The 19,291-nt window shown below is 38.3% G+C and overlaps 1 protein-coding gene across 10 annotated transcripts in view; it reads left to right on the plus strand.

The window, feature by feature from the left end:
• The window catches only part of RBMS1 (RNA binding motif single stranded interacting protein 1), a 213,652-nt gene that overhangs the window by 152,488 nt on the left and 41,873 nt on the right, over positions 1-19,291 (plus strand). For all 10 annotated transcript variants that reach the window (XM_010379099.2, XM_030916221.1, XM_010379102.2 and 7 more), the window contains one exon: positions 16,032-16,090. In XM_010379099.2, coding sequence (XP_010377401.1) covers positions 16,032-16,090 — 59 coding nt within the window. The remainder of the gene's footprint in view (positions 1-16,031; positions 16,091-19,291) is intronic.

Here is a 19,291-nt window from a genome sequence, read left to right on the forward strand (position 1 = left end):
TTCATTGCTACACTCATTAGAAATAACAAATTCTCCTTCTGTTAGCTCATGTGGTTACTCAAAAATATTTTGTTGAGCACCTAAAATGCATTACTACATCTTATTCTCCTTTTCTGCAAAATCTCCTTACGTAATGTTGTGTCAGCTAAATGGAAATCTTTACGTACTATAGATAAATGCTCTATGAACAGTGATGGAGGATTTCCTCATTAGAAAGAATGAAAATGTTGATAGAACTGAGTTCTCAAAATAATCATTGTCAAAAATAGGATTTATAAATGTGGGTATCTCATTTCCATGGTGCTAGAATAAGTGCTGTATTACTCATATTTTCTTGCATTTAAAATGAATGCACTTTTTATCTCTTTTTTTTGAGTTTACTATTTAGAGTTCATGCTGAAATGTTTTGTGGCATCATCTCTCTGAAGTACTTGTTGGTTTTAGAAAAATGGGTTTGTTGTCTCCTGAGTTTCCATCACAACTTCTCTCTGATTCTTCTATGATTGAGTATTTCTTCTGTTTTATGCTCAGCCACTAGAAGGAAATTTGATTTTTCATTTAATGGACCTAAAAGTGCTTATTCCTGTCCACCACCCATCCCCTACTTCACTTGCCCCATTCCTGTCTTATTGGCTCCATCAGTGAAGTGTGTGGTTTGGGAAGAGCTTGGAGTCAGGTCTAGGAAATGAGCTTCAGCTTCAAGCCATTCTCTGCCTTCTTTCTGAGTTAAGGTGTTTGTGAGAGGAAACAAGCAGGGGCCTGGAGCAATTACTGAGCCCAATGCAGGCCTGGGTGTTAAGGGGGCCATTATCACCTTCTTCTGGATGTGGTTTGGAACAGGGACTGGCCTGTGGAAGGGTCCCAGGCTGGCCTGGTGCGGGCTGACCCAGGTAAAACAAGACAAATATTTTGATAAGCTGAGCTCTGAGCAGTTAAGTAGTGGGAAAGGGCACTTAAGTTTTATTCAGGATTGTATCATTTATTGTACCTCCGTTCTACAACACATACTACGTTCCTAACAAGAGAATGGGAATTAGTATTGTTAGGATCACAATATAGATGATTTATAATACGTATTTCTCAAATGAACACAGGAGAGAGAATCATTTCATATCCCTGCCTCTCCCTCAACTCAAGCTCAAAGAAAGCCCACCTGCCTTTCTGCCCCCACCTCCATCATCACCCAGTAACCTCTGGGGTGAGGTCTGCAAAGAGTGAACTCACCTCCACTTGGGTTGCCTTACATCTTGAATCCTATTTTAATGCCAGAGCTGGTATGTTTACTCTTTAAAGTATAAAATAGTTTGTACTTATTTTATATGTGTGTGTATGTAGACATATACACATATGAGTGTATGTGTATATCGATATAAACACACTCATGTGTATACATTTATACACATATAAAGTATGTAATATATATATATATATATATAACCATGTCATGTAAAGAAGCTTTCTGGTTCCATGCTTTGACTGCATGTCTTCAGCGATTTTCTAGTATCACTATGATCTCAGCTCCCCTTGGAGGATTCACTCCTTTTTGGTTCTGAGGGGTCTTTTGACAGACCTATAAAATCCTGTGTGGATGTTTAGGACCCATTTTTACCCTGATGGTTTAAGCATACAAGGTTAAGTAAGCCCTGAACAAGGTGGGAAAGGAAGCAGGAAGTCAGGGAAACTGGAGGGGTTGTGTTCTGCTAGTTCAGCAGGATAGTCACAGGAAGTGTGAGGAGGCATCATTGCTGATAACATGCTCACTTCAGCTGAATCCCAGAGAATGAAAAGGAGAAAAGCTAATCAGATGCCTCTCTCTGTTGTCTGATTCTTTTTCTCTTATGTGGATTTTTGTTTGTGGGATGGTCGATTCATACATGATTTTACAAAATTGTATTGGGCCATTTTTGTCCCAGTTTATAACTTGAAATTAAAATAAATTGAATGCTGTGAGGTGTGGTTTTTAAAAGGTATCTTTGCCATTATTCTTTTACTCAGTAATTCTGTTCATGTAACCATTATATTTACTGATAGTCATCTTGTATCAACAAGATGTCCAGTCCTCTTTCAAAGCAGGGATATCAAAGCCTCTATCCACCAACCCACCATATTTTAGTAGTTTCCTAGATTTTTAGATTTTAAGGACCAATAAACTAAACAAAAAGAATTAGGGTTAGGAATCCAGTATAGAGTCAAAAAGAACACAAACTGCAACAACTGCAACAACCGCCAATCTTTTATCACTCTTTCTTAAAAAGAGAGACCATTTCCCTACCAAAAAAATTAGAAGTACGTAATCGAACTTAATTATTTGACAAATCCATGGCACCTGTTTTTCTGCTGACACACTGGTGATCATCTTTCCCCAGGTTAGTTTTTGTGAAACCCTGCTCTGCATCACCCTCCCTGACCCAGGCTAGTTCTGCTAGAAAACTTCTAGTGACTGCAACACGTGACTCCAATTTTTGAAAAGGCCTTCCTTATAGTCTTTCCTTTTCTAGGTAAGCATCCATAAGACCTTCAGCTGTTCCTTCCTTGCAGGATATGATTTCTAGCTCTTTGTTTATGGTGCTTACTCTTCTGAAAGAGCTCAGAAGACCAGGTTAAAGAAGATGTTTAGAATAATTGCATTCCATGTAGAAAACACTTCATGAAAACAGACTGTCATTTATTCCTCTACTCCTTTCTTCTGAATGTCAGATGTTTATTATTTGTCAGGCACTATGCTGAGGCCTCATATATAAGGAGGAAGACACACATTCCAAGGGCACACACCTAATGGGGATGACAGCCATGCAGATAATGTAACAGTGTGCTGAGTGCTGCACCAAGATGCTGCGTGGACAGGATGCCATGGGCAGAGTGCAGAGACAGCACTCAGCTCAGCTGGGGAAGGTTGGAAAAGGCCTGCTGCTAGAGAATGCCATTTAACTGAGTCTTGCAGAAAGATGCTAAATTTCCCTGATGAAGGTACATCTTAAAAGGCAGGAAATTAAAGTGGAACAGGGCAGGACAGGGACCTATGTAGCGATATGCAGGCAAGCTGGAGTTTTATTCATTAAGACTGTTGTAACACAGTACCACAGCCTGGATAGCTTGAAACAACTAATAGTTATTGTCTTACAGTTGTGGAGGCTAGAAGTCCAAAATTAAGGTGTCAGCAGGGCCATGCTCCCTTTGAAACCTGTGGGGGAACAGCCATCCTTACCTCTTCCAGCTTTGGTAGTTTGCCATCAATCCTTAATAAGTTCCTGGCTTACAGGAATCTCTCCCTCTAATCTCTGCCTCTGTTTTCACACAGCCTTCTCCCCATGTGTCTGTCTGTTCACATCTCCCTCTTATGAGGACACCAGTCACACTGGATTAGGGCCTACCCTGAGAGACTTATCTTGACTATATCTGCAAAGACCCTGTTTCTAAATAAGATCACCTTCAGAGGTCTTGGGGCGTAGGACTTCCACGTATCTTTTGGGGGAACACAGTTCAACCCATAACAGTGGGTGTTGGAGAATGGTGACCAGAAAGGCCTAAGTGCATAATGTCTTTCTATGATTGGCTCTTTTTTTTTTTTTTTAGTGCTACCTAAATTTTAGTTGTTCTGGGAGCTTGAACTTGTGCTTAATTAAAAGCAAACAAACAAACAAAAAAACAGGTATTTTCATGTGAACAAGCCAAGAGTTTTTGTAAATTTGTACAGTTGATTTTGCCCCTTTGGAACTTATATGTAAGACCTGTTTTTCCCTAGTGAATATTATTTTATTGACTTTGGCCAAATATTCATTCTAGCCTGTTGAAATAATTTGAAAGTGTTAATTCTGTCATCTTACGTTTACCATCCCACCCAGCTTTGGGACATTTATATATTTGATAAGTTTGCCACCAATGACCTGATTTATGTCATTGTTTAAAATGTCTTTTACAAGTGCTGGCCAAGAACAGAACTATATGGCATATCCCCAGATGCCTCCCTTCGTGTTCACCATGACCGCTAACCAACAATTGACAACTCAGTCACTCGTTCAACCAGTTACCCGCTCACTCAAGCCACATTTCGTCTTCCCAGATTTCTTCATCTGACCTGTGAGCAAATAATGATTTTTTTATTTAACTCAAAATACATTATGTAACATTCCTAAGCAGCCCTGATTTTCTCAACACCCGCCAAAGTAGAAGTAACAAAAGTTGAATGTTCTTACAGTTTTGGAGGTTAGAAGTCTAAAATTAAGGTGTCATGACTTGCTTTTAAGGACTTTGCTAGTACTTGTTCTTTTCATAAGTCTCTCTGACCTTCTGTTTACTAATCCAATCTAGAATTTTGCCTCAGATCAACATTGGCCTTTTCTGCCTTTAGTTTCTAGAATCTAGTTTCTCTGTTTTTTAAGGAATCTGAATAGCATTTTGCCATCCTATCAACAGCTCTCCTATTATGCAAGGTTTCTCAAAACAAGCTTGGAAAATGCTTACTGACAGTCATACAGATAAGAAGCACTTTTAGCCCTTATCTCCATACCCAGACCCTACGTTTGCCAAGTACAAGCAAAAGAACATCATCATCTGGGAAACTGGATTCAAGCTCTATTGAGGGTGAGGCATGTTACCTTTGTTTGGGATATGGTAATTGTAAGAAACTGATACTAAAGTAATTTTACAGCATTTGGTGCTCTTTATAGTTACGTTTTCATACAAAGATAATTCCTCTCTGATTTTAAGTTTCAACATTCTGAATTTTTGGAGCCGTACTGTCCTACCTCCACAATGATTGCTCATCTTTAGCTGCAGTATCTAAGGACAGGGTAGTTTGCAGGCAAACGAGTAAGAAATCAATGTGGGGGCCTATGTATCCTTTTCCATCAGATCCACTCTTACAGCTGTAACCATTGTCACAAGTGACCTTTGAGCCAAACGTCTAAGTTTAGAAACGTCAACTCTGCTGGCAGGCTGTGGTAGCGTTCTCTTGCTTATACAGTCCAAGTGTGTCTTTTACTAGGGATATGTTTATATCCTATCCCCAAATTTTTTAGAGCTGAAGTGAGTAAAATAGATATCATTTTCCTTGTCAGTCTGTTCTTCAGACTGGCTTTTCAAGGTCACAGGGCGGTCAGGATTTATTACTCGAGAAAAGGATGGACTACGTTTGGAAATCAATATGCTGGTGCAGTGTTTTGGATCAAAGCCAACTAGTGTTCCATCTAAGAAATGTTCAATTTGACTCTTGCCTTTTTAGCTTGTATCAGAATCAAGAGAAATTTCTAGGTAACTTTGTATACTGTTTTAATAGCTTCAGATAACTGTTTTGCTTCAGAGAGGATGTTTACTTTTACTCTCTGTCACACTGTTCTTGTTTTGAATGAAGCAGTCATTTATGGTTTTCGGTGTTGGAGTTTAATGCATTCGCTTTACAGATTCAGACACAGTTACTTGGTTGTGTATGTGTGTGTGAGATTTCCAGTTGTGTGATTTACTTTAAAAGGAATGACAGATTTAGAGACACTTGACAACAGTCTAGGAACGAAAGCCTTTCTGGGTTTTTTGCGCACGTCCCCCACCCCCCTGCTCCGGCCGCTTATAGTTTTGTTTCTGCGGTGTTGGGTTGCAGGGGGTGGGGTGCTAATTTTTAATTCCATTTTAAGCACCTAAATTGCCTTGCTTCCCTCCTGTGATTTTATGAGCTACATTGGCATAAATTATAAGGTCATATTCATTTTCTAAGGCAAAATATATTTCCCTTCTCCTCACTGCTGCCATTTCCTTTTGAGGGGAAAATCATATTACATGTTTATATTTTATTCACTCAAACCAATGTATGTTGAGAGGTTACAATATGCAAAAAAAAAACAAAAAACAAAAAAAAACCACACAAAAACTGTGCTGTAAAGTAACAAAAAAGTTGAGTCTCTCTTTTCTCAACATTTTGCCACATTAGATCACATTGCTGTTAGGGTAAGAAGGTAGTCTAGGTAAATGCTCTCAAGTCCCAAGTAGTTAGAATTAGAAGTGCCCTTAATTGAAGGATATGGGAGGAAAGGATAACATTTGTTTGTCATTGAATATTCATTATATGTCAAGCACCGTACTGGTCCTTTATAACATTGCTGTGAGGGAGACATTATCATACCACTTTACAGATGAGGATCCTGAGGCCAGGCAACTAACTCCACCAGAGTCCCAGGGCTGCCCATTGGCCATATCAGCACTTGAAGACTGGTCTCTCTGGTGGCAACTCTGTCATCTTTCCATTATAACATTGTCTTCCTTATGTTTCAGTAAAGTTTAGTATATAAACACAAAGGTGACACTGTCAAAGCAAAGAAAATACATTACAGGTTTTGGTGGGGGAGGAAGAAAATTTAAGAAATAATTATTGTCAGTTCATAAATTCAATTCAGAAATAAAAGGCCACTTTCTATAATCAAATTACCTTTGCTTTAAAAGTTGGACATTAATGAGTGTTTGAGACATTTAGGGATTCATTTTTATGATAAATAATATACATTTTACTTGCAAAATTTTGGATTTCATTTTCGGCACGTATTATTTTCCTCTGACATATTAGTACTTGGGAGCACTAATTTGGATCTGGCCATCTGTGTTGTGACTGCATCCTTAAGTGCTGCAGTACAGTGACTTGTGGTAAAAATATTGCCATAAGATAATGTAAATGACCTTTTGTGTGCAATGTGCTCTTAAAAGACCATAAAATAGTGTAAAGCTACTTTACCTTGATTGCAGATCATAATAGACTTGATACTAAACTGTAATAGCAAGTCTGTGTAATAAATCAAATGCTTTATAGTATGCTTTTTATTTAGAAGAGAAGTTACAAGTTTTTCATAGAATATGGCAAAAAAATGCATCTTAGCAATTTTTAATGAGGTAGTTTTAGTGTTTTATATGAATTTTTCAGTTCAAGTTATACATACATTAAACAGCATCAGTTGTCACCTTTATATACTATTTATAATGGATTCACCCAGGAATGTCGATAAGGCAGATAAACAGGAATGATTCTCAATTTAGTGAGAAAAAGTTATTAGTCTCAAAATCTGGGTAGAGATGACCAGTTTCATTTGTACTCTCAAAGGATGTGTTGATCTGAAAATTTCAAAGTTATGAAAAATCAAGTATGTAGATGTCTCTATCTTCTCTTGAAAAAATGTGATACTTTGTCCCAATGCTTCTGTAATTCATTCTTTATCAGCTCACATGCTAAGGCAGCTAGGCTAGCTGAGGGTTAGACCACATGAGGATTGTCTGAACTTCTGCTAAATCACCTCAGATCTGCAGGCTCTGCATCTGTGGCTGGAGCTGAAATTGTTTTCCTTTCCAGGACAGTTCAGAAAAGTGAACTTTGGGATTCCTTTCTCCATCTTCTAAATTCACAGAGACAAGCCACTGGCTTTCCATTGCACAGATACCATGGATTATTTTTCTCAGATGTCAAGTTAAGCATTTAAGCCTTCTTCAAAGAAATCCTTTGTCTTTAATCTCTCCTGCCCTGTAGAGCCTTTCCTTTCACCCCCTCCATCTCGTCATCCCTCATTGTAATTTCTTGAACTCAAGAGTTATTGCCAAAGTACAAAAAGCAAGAAAATAAATAAAATGTGGCTTCTCTTTCTGCTAATCCTGGACATGAAATTTTCGTTAATCTTACTAAAATAATTGCTCTTGTGATTTCATTCTACAGTTCCAAATCCTCCAGCCTCATTCTGTTCTCTCTGTCCTTTTCTTACAATGCAGAGTCCTCCAAGACCTTTGGAGACTTAAACTTCCATAACTCACTACATAGGTTTGCATTAGATTCTTTATTGTCCTACAGAGCCCACCTAGATTTTTGTTTTCCCCAGTTTTTCTTACTCAACTTGACCTTCCCTCTATGTTTATGCCTCCTCTATTTAGCATCCATCATACAGGGTCTCGTATTTTTAGTTATTTTTTAGTATTAAAAGTTTTTTTACATCCCCCAAATGACTGTCCTCCTTAATGGTAGGTGTATTTTTCATAGGCCTTGAAAGGGCATACTGTAAACATGCTATAAATATTTGTGAGTTGATTCCTTGGTTTGATCTCTCCTTTCTTGACTGTACTTATCTTTCCTGTAATCCCCTTCACCTTCAGTGCCTGGTTTTCAGTTGTTTCTAACCTTTAGGTCTGCAGTAGCCTTTCTTGCCAAGCATTCTCCTTTAAACCCTGGCTTCAATTCCAGCTGCATAAGATGTAGCTTCCTGTTCTATATATACCAGGAATCTTTTATTCACAAAGGTACACTCAGCCATATAACACAAGTGGAAGGGGCAGTTATCTAATGTAAGAGTTAGGCCAGAACAACCAAATGAAATGGGGAATATCTTTCTATACCCTTAATTTTTGTGTCTTGGAAGTAGAAACATTGAAAATCTTCAGAGCAAAAGAGGTAAATGTCTTATAAAATTTATTTGATTTTGATTGCCTAATAAATTTTTACATCTTCTATCTCATCTCCAAATACCACTTTACATACCAAGTAAATAAAGGAAATAAAACCAGCTGAATTATTCCAGGTAGGGAGAATTCAGAATAACATGGGTAATGACTCTTTCTACTGTTTTTAGGCCTCATTCTCCAAAAAACTTTATTTGCTAAACAGATGTAATATATACTTTGTGTTCCTTCCCCTATCTAACCACTGTTAAAAGAGCTAAAGCAAGTTTTAGGAAATCCCCTTTGTCTGGGAGGCCATTGAAAAAACAAAGCAGCCAAAAAAGTGAGTTAGAAAACTGCATTCATCTGTGTGTATATGTGTGAGGGCATGTATTGTACTTTTTTTTCCCGGCAACTCCAAAATAACAAGAGGGGGTTTGGCTTGTAGTCCTCAAATTCACTTCCCTCTAATAGATACATTAGTTATTCCTTTTAAGCTTTAAAGCCAGTCCTGCTGACCCCTCACTGAGGTATATACTCTATTGGGCATGTTATTCCAAGATAGACCAATGTCATGTATCCAGAAGGTCTTTAGGCAGGTAATTTCTTCCTGAATGTCGTCACCATCTGTCTTAAGGACCTTAGCAATTACAGAGTCCACCCTCATCCTCTTACTCTTTTGGAGCTATGCAGAGTCAAACTGGGAATTACTTTCAATCTGTGGAACAATCTATGGTTGGTGACCCAAGTTTCTACAGCTGTCAACATGCTTGGCCTTTAAACTACAAAGCAAACGTTCTGCCTCCCATCTTTGCTACTTAGTTGTGTAACCTTGAATACGTCCCTTACTCACTCTGCTCCTGAGTTTCACATCTACAAAGTAGGAGTAATACTCCACCTCCCCAAAAGATTGTTATGAAGATTAAAATAATTATATAAGTTATATATCTATCTATAACTTAGAATTTATATATATATATATATATATATAACTTAGAACAGTGCCTGGCATAGGGTAGGAGCTGTATACCTGTAAGTAATTACTTTTATTATTCCCCTGAATTAACTCATGAGGTCATACGTTTTCCCATGTTGATGTTTTGTTTTTCTCTTCTTTTTCTCATTTCAATCCCCTGTCCCTCCTACTTGCTGATTATGGTCATTTACATAGGCACAGTATCTTTTACGGGATGTGTAAATCCCTGTTTGTCCTTCAGGAGCCGTTATTATGAAAGCTATCATCCTATATGCATGAGCAATATCCTGTGCTTTCTCGAAGTTGAAGTATCTTTTTTGTTAAGATATATCCCCCTTTTTTTTTTTACTGTTGTTTTAAACACACCCATTGTGTTTTCAGGTTTAATAATGTTCATAAAATATTCTAAAACTAGCACAAGCACTGCAAATGACCCCGTGTGCCTTAAATAAATTTACAACTGAAATGACCAATATTAAAATAACTTAACAACCATTATCGCCATCTGTTGGTGGTGATTGGAGTGGACTCCACTCTCCAGAGCTTTGGCTTGTAACTGGCACTCTTCAAAAGCTGCACATTCCCTAGCACACAGGAAAATTTGTGTGTGTGTGTCTGCGTGCATGTGTGCACATGCACGCGCACACACACATACATTTTTACATTTGTATGTGCACATTGGATAAAGTCTATAATGATATGCACCAATAATCATATCCAGGACTTCAGGTGATTTTAATTTTTCAACCTACTTTTCTGTGTCTTCTAATTAAAATAAGCTTGTGTTTCTTTTGTAAACATAAATTACCAAAAAGGTAGAATTTAGGAGGAACTAAGTGATGGAGGCAGAGGAGAAAATTAAGCTTTATATACTAATTGCAAACTAAGATACACCTAAATTTTATATTATAGCAGATGAAAGAGGAGATCTAAATGGAAGTAAAGAAATTAGTAAAACTGGTGCAAACTAAGGAAGTTTTAGTAAATTCTAAGCAAAAGGTTTTATTAGCCAGGTTCACTTGGGCCGAGAGGTTTGAACATGAACTTTTACCTGTTACCCTCTCCTTTTGAAATTCATATTATTATATAGTCATGTCTCTTAATTACTCTTTATCTTTTTACTGTCAGAGCTTGCTCTGGAGTGGATTATCTACTTTTAGCGAAGAATATTGTAATCTGGGTAGCTGGGGCTGTGGTCTAACCCAGTTACTCTGAAGCCAGATAAAACCCAAAGAAGCTTCATAGTCACTCTTTTTTTTTTTTTTTTTTTTTTTTTTTTTCATAAAATTCTACACCATGCTGCTGTTCGGTCATGCGCTTTCTTGGTGTCCTTAGAGTGTGAATTCCACCAGTCAGGAGGCCTGTTTCTCCTAGTACGTCATATGTCCCTTATTCCGTAACAGTGAGTTTTTTTTAAACATGGGGTCTCACTCTGTCACCCAGGCTGGAGTGCAGTTACACAATCCAGGCTCACTGCAACCTCTGCCTCCCAGGCCCAAGTGATCCTCCCAACCTCAGCTTCCTAAGTAGCTGGGACTACAGGCACACACCACCACGCCCAACTAATTTGTATATTGTTTATCAAGAGGGAGTTTTGCCACATTGCCCAGGCTGGTCTCCATCTCCTGAGCTCAAGCAATCTGCCCTTCTCACCCTCCCAAAGTGCTGGGATTACAGGCGTGAGCCGCTGTGCCTGGCCGATGATAATAAATAAATAAATAAATAAATAAATAAATAAATAAATAGAAATTAAGCTACAGATAGGAGCAAGGGTAGGTGAAGATCTGGTTGCTTTGTGAATTTGTACCCAGATGTCTGTTACTCTTACAGGCATTGGTGATTGACAACAGAATTAGACTAAATGTTAACTGTCTATAACAGCTCCCCCTCACCCCTCACTTTAAATCTTACTGCAAGTAAAATGAGTAGAGAGAGGTGACTGCTGTGAACCCTCCCACTCCTTATCCCAGTCCCTGAGGTGCCATTTGATATAAGGCTCCTCCTCATATTCTAGATCTGGACCTTTCCTGGCGCTTTTCTCATGACGTCAAAAACTATTGGCTCTATACTCCATTGACGTGATAAGGTATCCAAGTCACCCACTGAGGAGCTAACTTAGCTAGGGCCTGATGGATTTCAACAGTGCATCTTCCAGTTCTGGGGTCTGTATTTGAATGGGAGCCTCTTGTGCTGGGAGTGGTATAATTGAGTGGACAGCCCAAAAGAAGAATGTTTTAGGAAAGGGAAACCCTTCAGTACCTTAGGTAAATCCAAATAAGCAGCTTCCTGTGCCACTTGTTTGCAGAAGGCCAGTATGCAGCTGCCCCACAGACAGAGTGGAATCTGTTTTCTGATGTTCTGTGAAATCGCAGTCTTTCAGTCTTAGCCCACAAATTGCAAGGAAAACCACAATAGAAAGTAAAACTGATAAATGTCAGAAATCATTCTTTTTCTGCTCAGCATCCTCTGTCTTGTTATCCCTCTTTCAACCATAAGCCACATGTTTATTTCTTATGTTTGAAACAAGTAAAAAATTGCCTGTGCTTAGAAAATGAATATTTCAGTACCATACAAACCTTCCATTACTCTTCTACTTCCATACTCAGAGGGCATTGTTTCTCACAATCATTTCGTTGATAAGTTGCCATGAAAATTTACTCATTTGTGAGCTCCGGGATTTCAGGCAAGGTGTAATGCTCAAAACTTGTATGAGCTTTTTGTTTTCTCATATGCACAAATGGGAATAATAACACCTACCTCATAAGATTGTTGTGAAGTTAATTAAATAGGAGCATACATGCAAAGTACCTGGCACAGTGCCTAAGACGTAAGTAGGAAGTCAAAAAATGTAATGCCCTTTCTAGTTTCTTAGAAAATAGCCAACCAAATAGTTGAAGAGATTAGGGATAGTTTCATGGAAAAGATAACGTTTGAACAGGTTCTTCAAGTTCAAGCATAGGTAGAACAGGGTAATGGAGAGATATTTAAAGTGATATTTAAGGTAAATTAATGCAACAGACAAGGTTGAAAGGCTGGATGCAGGGAGAACTATTATGTGTTTTTTGCATGTGTCTAGGAACAGTGAAGGGAGAAAGTGAATGTTGGAAACATATCAAAGGCAAAACTCAGAAGAGTTATCGATCACCTGGATTCAGGAATTACTGAGTTAGTGATGGCACAAGGACCCCGAACTTGGTAGGAGATTGGGAGAGTGACAGTGCTAGTGAATGAAAAGAGATGAGGAGAGAGACAGGGAAAGCCATGTTTGGGGTACTATTAAAGATGAGATTTAGAAAGTGGTAGGCTTGATATTTCACTACTTAAATATTTCACTAGATGTTTAAGAATCCTAATAAAATATTAAGGTATTTAAGTAGAAAGAGGAAGAGAGAAAAACCAAAGCTTTGGTGATTTAAAAAAAACACATATACACACACAAGAACTGGGCAGCATCAGGAGATTGATTAATTAAAACTGTGGCACTGAATGAATTTCCTAAGAGAAGAAACAGTTGAAGACTAAATATTAAACTTGATGAAAGTACTCAGTTAAGGAAGGAGAAGAGGAAGCTGAATGGGCGAAGAACCCCTGAAAGAGGACTGTGAAAGATGGAATGAGATCAGGGAGTACCTGCCACAGAGAAGGGAGGTGCACTGGCATAGCGGACTCATGCCAGACGTAGCAAAGAGGCTGAGAGAGGGTGTGGTGTGGCTTGCATTCAGCACTACTGAGCCTTTTCTCTTTGCCTACTTCCTCATTCCCCTTTCTCCATGCCTTTTCCTGTCTTTCCCATCATTAAATGTTGAAAGCAGAACTAGAAATGTCGAAAGCCAACCCTTTACCTTCCTTCTCCTAAGTAGCCTTTCTTCTGTTTGGTTTACAAAATGCCCTGAACTCGGAGAGCTCAAGCAGCCTCTTAATCACTGTGACTCTCAATCTCTTTACCCCAAATTGGAGTCATACCTACCATCCCCGCTGCTTTTGGAAAAATGAAACAGGGATACAATCTAGAAGTGCTTTTGTCAAGGACTTGTGCACACAAGAGAGTCCTGGTATCTTCGTCCATTTTTTGTGTTCCTATAAAGGAATACTTAAAGCTAGGTAATTTATTAAAAGAAAAGGTTTATTTGGTTCGTGGTTCTCCAGGTTTTACAAGACGCAAGACACCAGCACTTGCTCCTTGTGAGGGCCTCAGGAAGCTTCCACTCCTGGCAGAAGGCAAAGGGGAGAAGGTGTGTGCAGAGATCACATGGAGAAAGAGAAAACAGAGGAGGGAGGTGTCAGGCCCTTTGCACCGAAACTAATAGAGCAAGAACTCACTACCACAAGGATGGCACTAAGCTGTTCATGAGGGATCCACCCTCACGTCCTAGACACCTCTCATTAATCCTGATCTGATCTCCAACGTTGGGAGTTTTGTTTGGTTTGTTTTGAGACAGGGTCTCACTCTGTCACCCAGGCTGGAGTACAGTGATGAGATCACGGCTCACTGCAACCTCTGCCTCCCAGGCTAAAGCGACCCTCCCACCTCAGCCTCCTAAGTAGCAAGGACTACAGGCCCCTCACCACCATGCCCAACCAATTTTTGTGCTTTGGGAGGGTGGAGACGGGGTTTTGCCATGTTGCCCAGCCTGGTCTCGAACTCTAGGGCTTAAGCCATCCGCTGGCCTTGGCCTGCCAAAGTGCTGGGATTACAGGCATGAGCCACCATGCTCAGCTGGGAATCATATTCCAACATGAGATTTGGGTGGGTGAAATATCCAAATGATAGGAGCTGGTAAATATCAAGCATATGACCTAGGTAGATAGATGGTTGCTGAAAGGTTGTCTTTAAATCAGTTATTTTTTTCTCATTTGTAGATTTTTATAGATTATTTCTTTGTAAGCCTAGTGATCTGTGTTAATATTGTTAAAATGCTCACAATCTCAACAGGGAATTGAAGGTGTTTGTGCAACATTATACCTCTTAGATGTAATTGTCATTTGAACCTGAAATTATCTTTACTTTTATGCTAGTTAGTAATCATTTGATTACACGAAGTGAACATAGGGAAGATTAACTGTAGGAGAGAAGTGGCTCAAGCCATTTTTTTTTCTTCTAGATACATATATTTCAGCTTGTTTCAATGCATGAAATACAAGTCTGTAATATTCACAATGGCTTAAAATGCTACAAAATACTTCCATTTCCTAAAAAAATGTAATATGCTTTTTAGTCCTCAAAATCATTCATGAGAAAATTAAAGTAGAGTAAATGTGGAATTTTCGAAGTTAATATCTAGGAAAGTAGACTGTAAATGAGGAAACCTGAGACTCAGATGCATCAAGTAAGTTACGTGCATTTCCCAGAGTCTTACTTTGATTTGTTTTGTTTTGTTTTTGAGATGGAGTTTCGCTCTGTCGCCCAGGGTGGAGTGCAGTGGTGCGATCTGGGCTCACTGCAACCTTTGCCTTCCCGGTTCGTGCGATTCTCCTGTCTCAGCCTCCCAAGTAGCTGGTACTACAGGCATGCACTACCACACCCAGCTAATTTTTGTATTTTTAGTAGAGACAGGATTTTGCCATGTTGGCCAGGCTGGTCTCGAACTCCTAGCCACAAGTGATCCACCCGCCTCGCCCTCCCAAAGTGCTGGGATTACAGGTGTGAGCCACCACAGCCAGCCTTACTTTGATTTTTAAGAAACAATTTTAAAAGTTATCTTTCAAATTTTTTCCCCTCAGTTTTTAGAAGGCAAGCATAGATAACAGTGCTTTTCCTTATGGTATGTTCACTATGGAGAGAGTATGGGGTTCAGTTCATATTTACATTATACTGTCGCTTCATTTTCAGTAGCAGTATGCTAAATTTTAACGTTCTTAATTTTTCCTATATTCCCCAGCATCTGTGGCACATAAAGGAATCTGAACGTATTTCTCATAGAAACTTCATGAAATTAATGATTAATCCCTGATTCATTCTTATATTCTTCATTATATTCTTGATTGCCCGTTTCTTAGACACATATGCATGCACACAGGTTAGTGAGTTTACTGTATAATTATTATTACTGAATTACACGTGGTGTAAATAAATGTATTTATGAACAGTTATAAAAGTCCTCAGTAAAAAGGATCTGTTTGGCACCATTACGCGTGTTAAACATAAACATGCGCTCACACCTGCCCTTCTGTGGCGATATGGAGCCTTGCAGTGCTGTCCATGGAACCAAAATGAATAGAATAATGCAAGCAGCTTTTCCCCATTACTATTTCATAAAAGCTGTGTGGGTCATTGGGAGAGTACTTTCCTGTTAGAATTCTATAGCCTTGCATTTGGCTTTGTATTTTACCACTGATGTTATTAGAAGAAAATATTTTGTATAGAGTCCACATCCCATGTTTCTGTCCTAAGATTGTCAGGTAAGTACCTGATTTCTTCAGAGATGAACTTCAAACTGCAATCCCACAATTCAAACGAGAGGCCTAGCCATTCCCTTTTTTTCAGTTTTGAGTTTAGAATTCTCATTTCCTGTCTCTTAGTGATGAACATTTTGTACTTTAAAGTTTGCAGATGTTTGAAAAGGACGTGTGTTCTTTGGATTTAGGCATTAATAAGGGTTCCTTATAACTTCTTTTTCTTTCTTTTCTTTTTTTCCTTTTTTTTTTTTTTTTTTTTTTTTAGATATGGGAAAATAGTCTCCACAAAGGCAATTTTGGATAAGACAACAAACAAATGCAAAGGTATGTTTTCTTGGCTGGTTATTTGGTAAATGATAGCTTTAGAAAAATGATGGAATTTAAAACCTGATCTTTGGTTCAAAACCACCTTCATTTTATTAAAAACCAGATCTTATATATCACCCAGTTTCTGTCTTGCACGGTGTCAGCATATTGCTTACGTTTGTCCCTGGTTGGATTTTGGCTACAAACCCAACAGCAGCTAGCAGTTTGCCAGAATTCCAGATTTGACGCCAGTAGAGTTAACATGCAAAATACTGGTTGGCATTTAGCCCTTGCTTTTAAAAGGGGAGTAGAGTTAGAAAATAGCTTTTCTTTCCTGAGCCTGAGGAGATTAGAGCTGCTTACTGAAGACCATTGGACTGTACTAAAGAACTGAAAAGATTACATATTGTGCAAATTGGCTCTATTAATTAGGATAGAGTAGTTTTAAGCAGTAATTAATTACATGTTTCAATACTCCCAATTGTTCTCTGCTGAATGCCTGTTGACAATATTGGCAGCGGGGAGGAGAGAACCATTTTCACTGACCAAATTGTAATAGGGAGGGGAGGTCATGCACCCCTTTGAAATATGCTGCTGCATTAAGTTGATGCACTGACCTTCAGTTTTCCATGTAATTAGGATGAGCTCATCCAGCCCCATGTGCTGGAAAAGGAGGCGTCTACAGTAAGCAGCACTGATGCTCTGTGGTTCTGACTTTTAATGATCCAGCATCTTAACAATAGACATGTGATTTCTAGGAAAAGGGAAGAATAGAGTCAGCTGACTTTGAATCTAACTACTGACCCCATGAATTGAAATAAGTTGACAGGAATAGGCAGAGAAGGCAAATCTCCTCATTAATCAGACCCCAGTTTTTCAAGTAGTGGTGACGGGGCAGTGGCTTAGCACAATCTGAAAAAGGCAGAGAACATAAATGAACCCTATGGTAGGGGCCTCTCCTTATAAGCCAAGCATTTCCTTTAATCTAGACTTGAAGTGGTTCATTGTATTTCTGTCTCTTCTTCAAAGTGCCTAAATTTAAAGGAGCTATTGTAGCAAATAACTAAGCCCATGTTTAATCAACATGGCACATTAAGGCAATTTTGCCTTGGGACAGTGAATAGAGCATGCTTTATGTAGAGTGGTACCCAGTAAATATTTTAAATGAATTAAACTAGAGAGAGTCAAATTGTAGACTGAAATGCATATACTTAGTTTCCAAGATTAGTCTTATTTAACATTTATAAATGATTTGGGAGAGCAGAGACACAGAAAGAAATCTTTTGGTTTTATAAAGAAAAACAGACTCTTGCAGGCATAAAAATAGGAAGCTGATCACCAACATCACTTTGAAACTAGAGAGAAATCAGAGTAGACGAGTGGTTTCATCCATACCCTACCTCATCTATTTTTCTTCCCCACCCCAAAAGAAAGTTTACATGTCGGCTCAGTGTGTTAAAAAGCAGAGCTGCCCTAATTAAGTAAAAGAAAGGACCCAGAGGTTGAATTCTTCACCACATCCCTGAACTGAAAACCACACTATTTTACACTCTGCTCCAAAAGCAACCTATTCCATAGAAGGCTTTTCAAATTGCTCTACATGATCTAGAAAAAGTATGGGTAAAAATAAACTAATGCTAAATCTAACATGTCATAATACAAACCCTTAACAGTTGGTAAGGGTCCATAGTAGAGAGATTTATGGACTTCTGACTAAGGGTAGGACTAATTCAGAACTGATTTTAGATACAAGAAGTCTCCTAGAGACCTTCCTTTAAAGTGGGTCTTGGGAGACACTGCTTTTGGGTGTGTGGGCAGTAATAGAAACCTTCCAGGGCTCTCTGCTTCACACAAGCCTCCCAGCAATAGGTGTCAACAGATATCTGGTGGGTTGAGACGGTGGGTGAGTGCGTGAGTGGAGAGGGTAAGTAAGAGTGGGTTTATAAAATCCTAGAAGCAAGAAAAAAGTAATTTCAGGACAAATGAGAAGAAATAACACTTAACTTAGCTCATAATAAAGTTAGATAACATGTTACCCAAGATGACGTGATAGGTAGATAGATAGGCATATAGATGATTGATAAATGAATATAAAATAAATGCATAAAAGATTATAGAATATTAATGTAAATGAAAGCTACTTGTGTTATATACTAATTTTTTAAGATTAAACAGATCAAAGGACTTTATATATGGGAATGAGAGATCTTAGAGGGTTACAGAATACTTTTTGCCACAAAACATATGTTTGGAACATGTATTTTCAAGATAATTAAGCTGAAGGAAGTATTAGAATAACATGTACCTAAGTTATTAAATTTTAAAATTCACAATTCAGTTGCTATTTTATATTTCAGTTTCTCTCAAAGTTTAGCCAACAAAAGGCATTTATAGGCCCTCCAATACTGGTAAATGTGGCATTTCAGGACACAAAAAAAAAAGCTCACAAAAGATTGGTTATGAAATTGATTGATTATTTATACTTACAGAAGTGCATGTAAGACCAGAACACTTACACACATTAGCAAAAATAGTTTCAGGATGAATTAGACTAACAGGAAAACTAAGGGTAAAAGCAGGCAGCTTTAAGTTATTACCAAATGTCCCTGTGTTTCCTAGTGGCCACGGCAAAAATAGAAAACATAGCTCTCCCCATGATTCAGTCATCACAATGTGAGAGGAAAATCCAGGGAGCAGGAATAACATAACTATTCCTGGTCCTGAAACCTGAGAGGAATTCTCCTGGGAAGCCTCAGTGAGAGGATGCCATGTTATTCAGTGAACGCTGCCTTCAAAAACGTCTTTACACCTATTATAATCAAATCCGTAGAGCCTGTATAACTGAAATTTTATATTATCTTCTATTTATTTGAAAGTAATACAGATAGAGAAATGAAAGAGCACAAGGTTGCATACTTAACTATTATGTTTGTCTTCAGCAAATGGTTATAAAAGCCATAGTGTGGTAGGCATTGGGAAAGGCCAGAAAAGGATGTTGACAGTTAACTAAAATACAAGCATTGTGGATTTCTCTATAAGAAAATAACAGATCACAGAATACAAATAGTACCTGAGTTGGTAGTAACTTCAAATACAATAACATCAAAATTGAGATATTCTGTTTATTGTAATTTGTTGACAATAGCAAAACTGAAGGAAAAAACTTAAATATCCATCAGTAAAAGCTGTATCATTTCATTGTAGCTGGGTGCTCATTTA

This window comes from Rhinopithecus roxellana, chromosome 14 (genome assembly GCF_007565055.1).
Source record: "Rhinopithecus roxellana isolate Shanxi Qingling chromosome 14, ASM756505v1, whole genome shotgun sequence".
NCBI classification, from domain to species: Eukaryota; Metazoa; Chordata; class Mammalia; order Primates; family Cercopithecidae; genus Rhinopithecus; species Rhinopithecus roxellana.